The 7377-nt window shown below is 43.7% G+C and overlaps 1 protein-coding gene across 1 annotated transcript in view; it reads left to right on the top strand.

Annotated features, from left to right (window-relative positions):
- LOC136608723 (zinc finger protein 585A-like) overlaps positions 1-5827 on the top strand; it is a 29741-nt gene extending 23914 nt beyond the window's left edge. Inside the window, exon 3 of the mRNA XM_066589126.1 lies at positions 3166-5827. Coding sequence (XP_066445223.1) covers positions 3166-4195 — 1030 coding nt within the window. The 3' untranslated portion in view covers positions 4196-5827. The remainder of the gene's footprint in view (positions 1-3165) is intronic.
- The last annotated feature ends 1550 nt before the right edge of the window (positions 5828-7377 follow it).

The following is a 7377-nucleotide window of genomic DNA, read 5'->3' as shown; positions in this document are numbered from 1 at the left end:
CCTTGATACCATCTTGTGCAGTTGATTTCCATGTGAGCAGTATGACATTTAATCTAGAATCTCACCAATTTAGGCTCTTTCGTATCACTTTAGAGCCCTATCTTTGCTATATGTGTCAAACATATCCATATCGCTCCATCCACTAGAATACGTTTCTACTCCGGATCTTGTTTCTGTTCTCCTCTCTGTGTTATAATAGAAACCAGCAGCACTCTCCACAACCCATAAGGGGGGGGGAAACAAAAAAAATCTCTTCCAAAGAGCATAAATTGCACGCCTGTACCGGGGTTGAATCCAAATCCCATGGAAGTACAGCAAAAAAGATAAAACAGACAGCAAAATTTTGGGTGCAAGCAAATAGACTTTATGCCTATTTTTCAAAGACCGAATGTTGAGGTCGAAACGTCGCCATTTGTGAGATGATGCGGTAACTATACTGCTTTCCTATGGAGGCATAAAGTCTATTTGCTTGCACCAAAAATTTTGCTGCCTGTTTTATCTATTTGCTCCTCTCTGTGTTGGCACATAACGTGGCGTTTGCCTTTTCCAACATGAAGCTCCTACGGCGCTTCCTTATTACAATGCAGCTTCTAGTGCAGGCGAACAGATTCTGTGTGTGAACCCGCAGCCACCGGGAATCAAAACCATCTTGAATTTCCTAATGAGGTACCGAAAAGAAACAGGAATCTTCTATTGCTAGGTGAATGCCTGCGGACCCCTTCTGAGGCGATACGCCAGCCAACAATTAGACCATTTAACCCATTACACATCCTGGGTGTCTGGGCTTTAATCTACAGGGCTGTAAATACACGCCGACCCTGTAAACTAAAGCCACGGGGTCTGTGTGTGTGACAGCTCCCTGGTATCAGCTACTGGAGGTAGCCGATGGCCTGGAGCTGTCATAGGGGGACGCGGAGTGCTTCCCCCCCCCCCCCCCCCAATCACGTGATCACCCTTATTCAACAGATAACAGCAATTGCATAAAAGTTGAAATAAAGTTAGTTTCATCTCTCCTCACGGATCGGATCCATGAGAAAAACTGAAATTACTGACCTCTGGCCTCCGCGACGTACCGCAGCGATCTGCCGCTACCTTTTGCACATGCTCGCCTGAGGTAAAATGTCGGGCGCATACATAGAAGGCCAGAGAGCCTGGGAAGTTTAAAATCTCCCTTTTCCTGGGTAGCAAGAGTAGCCAAGAGCAGGGAGATGTCACCAAGGGCCGCGGTATGTGGTCCCTGGTCACAGCGATCATGTAAAGTACGAGAAAAAGTTTAAAAAGTTAGTTTCATCTCTTCTTATCGATTAGAAATGAAATTACTTACCTAAGGCTCCCGGATTTGTCCCCCGATGGGATCTTTATCCCGGGTACTGCGCATGCGCCAGTCGGTAAAGTGGTGGACGCAAGCGCAGAAGCTGGGAGGGCCTGAGAAATTAAAAATCTCCTTGCTTCTGGCCACTAAAGGTATCCCAGAGCCTGGAGCAGTGACTGAGAGCCACGGTGAGCGGTCCCAGATCACGTGATCGCCATTATCCTGTGCATAGAGGTGATCACGTAAAAGTTAAAAAAAAAAAAAAGAAAAGTTCAAGTTTACTTTCCCTTCACCGATTAAATCAGTGAGTGCAGATGAAACTTCTTACTGGAGGCTTCTGCACATGTGCCCGTTGGCAAAATGGTGGATGCAAGCGCAGAAGCTGTGGAGGGCTTAAGAAATTTTAAATCTCATTGCTCCTGGCTACCAAAGGTACACAATAGGCTGGAGCAGTGCCTGGTGGCCCTTTTGAGCGGTACCCGGTCACGTGGGTGCCATTATCAAATGATATAAAAAGGTAGCAATATACCTTAGGCTTGTCTCACACGACCATTTTTTGGGGCGCGTAAAAAAATGCGCTGCAGAAAATGGACAAACGGGCAAAGTTTCATATGTACAGCGCATGAAACTTTGCCTATTCACCGGAGCATCTGCGCTTGGAGAAGAGAGAGAAAAAGCCCCGCTGCGCTTCAGTATTTATCTAAAGCACGGAGAGATAGAGCAGGGCTATGGGGAAATCCCCTTCCGCCCCCCCCCCCTCCCCCCAGCTGCGCTCACCATACCCGCTCTGGGGAAATCCCCCATAGCAGCGCTGTCTCTTTCTGCTATGGGAAAATCCTGAGGGATGGCAACGGGACCTAGAGAGGCTAGAGGGACCTGCCCCTAGCCATCCCCCCCCATGCTTTGCTGTAGGGATTGCCCCTCTAGCCCACCCTCTCCATTCATGCTCTCGGGAAGCCCTGTAACCCTGCCCCCTCTCTCCCCCCACTATAGGGAATTCTCTTGGGGAGTGAGGTGGGGGGAGTCGCCTAATGTCCCTTGCTGCTGGGATATTGCCCAGCAGGGGGCCAGGAGGAATACACCGCTGCTTACAGCAGGACACTTAAAGGTACTGCCCAGAAGCACTTTCAAATGTTCTATTGTAAAAGCTTGTTATTCCCCTTGGGGACCAAGGCGCGCACCTAACAGTGCATGAACTTTTTTAGGTGCGCCGTTTTGCGCTGCAAATTCCTTGCATATGAACGCTTCTATAAGAACTCATTGATTCTTTTAGAAACGTTCATTTTCAACGGTCCTAAAACACGCTCGTCTGACCGAGGCCTTAGGCTGGAAACACACATGCAGTTTGGGGGCAATTTTTAACTAAAAAAAAAGCCAGAAGTGGGTTCAAAAGGAATGGAAAATATATTAATACTCCTTCTGTGTCGTCTTCTTCCTGGGTCTAATTCTGGCTTTAACTTGAATTACTGTATCAAAAACTGCAGGGCTTTTTCCATCCTAGTAAGAATTTTATATTTGGCTACTTTTTGCAGCTAAAAAAAATAATCACTAAATCAAAATTTAATCCTAACAGAAAATCCCATTGAGGACTTTGGTGGAAACTTCATGTCATCGCTGAATTATAAAGCAGAAGATGAAGATATTGTGCAGCACTTTCCAGGAGAAAACCTCATTATTCATAATTTTCAGCCAGGATGTACCAGTACAGATCTATCATATAGTCCCCCTAATCACGAGGAACCTTTTCCTGATCGATCTCAGAATTGTACTACAAGTACAGGTCCCACCGGGGGTAACAGTCTGCAATGTGGAAAACTGTTTACAAAAAGCTCAGGTCTTTTTAGATACAAAAGAACTTGCACAGATGAGAAGCCATATTCATGTTCACAGTGTGGGAAATGCTTTCCAAAAAAATCTAAACTTGTTAGACATGAAATAATTCACACAAGAGAGAAGTCCTTTTCATGTTCAGAATGTGGTAAATGTTTTAAGCTGAAAGCAGCTTTTATTAGACATCAGAGAATTCACACAGGGGAGTCATTTGCATGTTCTGAATGTGGAAAATGTTATATCTATAAATCAGATCTTGTTAGACATCAGAGAACTCATACAGGAGAGATGCCATATTCATGTTCAGAATGTTGGAAATGTTTTCCCAAAAAATCAAAGCTTGTTAGACATGAAAGAATTCACACAGGAGTGAAGCCATATTCGTGTTCAGAATGTGGCAAGGGTTTTACAAATAAAATAAATCTTGTTGGACATGAGAGAATTCACACAGGAGAAAAACCCTTTTCGTGCTCAGAATGTGGGAAATGTTTTAAGCTGAAAATTTCTCTTGTTAGACATGAGAGGATTCACACAGGAGAGAAGCCCTTTTCATGTTCGGAATGTGGGAAATGTTTTAGGTTGAAACCCTCTCTTGTTAGACATCAGAGAACTCACACAGGAGAGAAGCCATATTCATGTTCAGTATGCGGGAAATGTTTTATGGGTAGAGGAGATCTTCATATACATCAGAGACGTCACACAGGAGAAAAGCCATATTCTTGTTCAGTATGTGGGAAAGATTTTGTGAAGAAATCAGGTCTTGTTACACATCAGAGAACTCACACAGGGGAGAAACCATTTTCATGTTCAGAATGTGGGAAATGTTTTACACTTAAAGCACATCTTCTTACACATCAGAGAATTCACACAGGTGAGATGCCATATTCATGTTCAGAATGTGGGAAATGTTTTGCACATAAATCAGATCTTGTTAGACATCAGAGAATTCACACAGGGGAGAAGCCATTTTCATGTTCAGAATGTGGGAAATGTTTTACACAAAAAACAAATCTTGCTTCACATCAGAGAACTCACAGAGAGAAGTTATTTTAAAGCTCAAAACATGAGAAATGCTTTACTACTAATGCCAAACATGGGGGCTCAACATAGATGTCACAAAGTGAAGGAGCCATTTTGATATTCTTTATGTGAAATTTATTTTAAAGGAATCACATTTTGAGAACTCGTATGAGAGATTTCATAGAGTAAAATCAATATTTCTATTTGAAATGGTTTAAAAATAAAAACAATTGAATGCATCAGGTCATTCACAGACATCGAACAGCCAGTAAGAGCTGTTTTGTTTTTTTTGTATAGAATGAGGCTGGATTTTTCAAACTCAAAATGATACTTACCCTGCAGTCAACTGTAATCTTCATCCATGAAGTATTGTGGGTATAAAGCGCCGTTTTAGACAAAATGAAAAATGTATGCTTCTCGTTTGCCCCGAGAGAATGAGCTGGTGATGTCATCACCCGATTGTTCTCTCATGCAGCCTGTTTAGACTGCACGATTCTCATTCTCAGTTCTTGTTCTCTTATAGTTCAGTGTTTCACCTTCCTATGTGACACGTAATTCCTATGTGACACACTGAGTGATCCGTGTTTAAACTGCATGAAGAGTTAATGAGTCGGTGATAATTTTTTTGCCGGCTGAACCTGAATGAGGAATGAACGATTCTGGTTTGTCATTAACACAGACCTGTGACAATGTTGTGCAGACATTGCTGTGACCCCCTTGTGAGCGGCCGAGGATCATCCTGATAGAAAATACCTCTTGGGAGCCGCCATGAGAGGAACACATGTGTCTGCAGGATGTCCTGAACATATCGCTGAGCTGTCATTGTCCCTCGTACCACTACTAGGGGGGACTGACTGTTATATGTGTTGCCTCCCACCCTTAAACATAACACCCGCATGGGGGGGGACAGTCACAACAGGCTTAGTATAATTTTTCCCCAGTGGACGGTGTATTTAATACATGAAGAAGGGCATCCCTCTTAATGTATTTAGTGGAAGTCCATGCTCATTCACATTGATGTATGCCTGGTCCCAACCAGACGTACATTCCTGGCAAAATTTATGCCAGTTTTTGGCATAAATTACACAAATTTGTGGGTCTGGAGCATCAGCCCCTCCCAAAAAGCCCAACCTCATTTTTAAAAAAGTGGCGGGGCTGAATAGTTTCCAAATTTATCTGCAAGCGGCCCTTGGACATGCTTTTGCAACTTTTTTTACTCCAGAAAACTGGTGTAAAACCTTTATAAATGTCCTCCAATCTTCAGACTACCTATCTGCCACACTGGATTGGTAGAGTTAGACTACCAATGTACTATACCTGCTGTCTGACTGGCCAGCAATGCTCACGTGATCAGTGCTGACCAATCAGGGACCAATGCACAGTGTGCAGTAGTTGGCTAGAAAAGTGTCTTGGATGACTGAAAATGAAACCCTGAACCAGCGGATAGTAGGGATATCGGCAGAGAAGAGCAGCAGGTGTTATACACCCTTCTGGTCCGGATGATTACTTTACATATACTTTGTATGTTATTATTTCCCATCATGCCTCTTCTTTTTGTAGCCTTCTATATTGTGATGTCAGCAGTAGATGTACTATTATCTGCAGAGACATGTTACATCAGAATACATTACCTTGCTGGTATCAATAAAGAAAGTCTTATTATCACCCCTGACTGTAAGGCGCTATTTCTAACCAATAAGGTCCCGCTGGGGGCTGTTTGTTTTCTCCACTACATCCTCCTAATTATAACAGCCATTGGTTATTCAGCGCAGCGAGGCCGGCGCACCGATCCCAATCACTGGCCTATATGTCGGAGAGAAGCTCAGACCAGCATGCATCCCTGAGTGCATCTCCCATCATATCACTCATGCCCCTAAGGGGCGCTCCGTCTTTTTTCTTCTCATCCATTCCCATAACAAGCCTCTCTACTGTCCCTAAAATACTCCGATTTGATTCCGTAAATGGATTGTACCAAGATTGCAAGTTATCCCTTATCCATAGGATGGCTGATAACCTGCTGATCAGTAGGGATCTCATCGCTGAGACACCCGCTGATCTCCAGAATGGAACTCTCATGTCCCGTTCTGCCTGTCACTGTGGGGGTCACTTCTTCCTCCGCAGTGATGTCAGCATGAAGGGAGCGCTGACCGAGCATGTACCGTCAGTCCTCCATTCATTCCAGTGGGGCTGACGGAAATGCCTAACAGAGGGCCACTCGGGTGTCTCTGCATTGAAAGCGAATAAAGTGACATAGTATGTTTAGACTAAAAATGATATATGTCCATCCAGTTCAGCCTATTCCCCTCTGCCCCTCCAAAGTTGATCCAGGGGAATTCAAAAAAACCTATTTAATGGAAAAAATTCCTTCCTGACTCTAGTCTGGCAATCAGAATAATCCCCGGATCCCCGACCATTCTGAAGTAATCGGTGATATAACATGTAGTATTGTAGGTCAGGAGCGGTATTGTCTCTCCTGATGGAGAGCACCTAGAAGGGGTGTGGAGACCCCTAGGAGGTGAGTGAGGAGACTTATAAGGCCATGCATGCTACTGGGTAATATATGTAAGTATGAAAGATAGAACAATACCTCTGCAGCGCCACCTATTGGATGTCTGAAGGAATGCTGCCATCCAATAGGTATTGTTCTATCTTCCTTATTTGCAAATATAATATTGTATCACTCAAGAAAAGCATCCAGGCCCCTGTTGTACTCTTTTATCAAGTTTGCCATCACCATATCCTCAGGCAGAGAGTTCCATAGTCTCACTGCTCTTACAGTAAAGAACCCCCTTCTATGTTGGTGTAGAAATCTTCTTTCCTCTACATGTAGAGGGCGTCCCCGTGTTACAGTCACAGTCCTGGGTATAAACAGATGACTATAATATATAATTATACATAGTTATTAGGTCACCTCTCAGATGTCTTTTTTTTTAATGTAAATAACCCAAATGTCAATATCCTCTCTGGGTATTGTAGTCCGCCCATTCCATATATTACTTTAGATTCACAACTTTGTACCCGCTCACGCTCTGATATGTCCTTCTTAAGTACCGGTGCCCCAAACTGTCTACAATATTCCATGTGTGGTCTGACCAGTGACTTGTAAAGAGGAAGATCAATGTTCTCATGATGGTAGTGCAAGCGATATCCAAACCTTATTCTACATGCCGGAGCTGATTGATGCCGTGTTGGGAGCATCATGTATCCTGGTTCCT

The sequence above is a fragment of the Eleutherodactylus coqui genome, chromosome 1 (genome assembly GCF_035609145.1).
Source record: "Eleutherodactylus coqui strain aEleCoq1 chromosome 1, aEleCoq1.hap1, whole genome shotgun sequence".
NCBI classification, from domain to species: Eukaryota; Metazoa; Chordata; class Amphibia; order Anura; family Eleutherodactylidae; genus Eleutherodactylus; species Eleutherodactylus coqui.
Note: the sequence above shows the minus strand (reverse complement) of the source record. Positions and strands in the feature narration are given on the sequence as shown.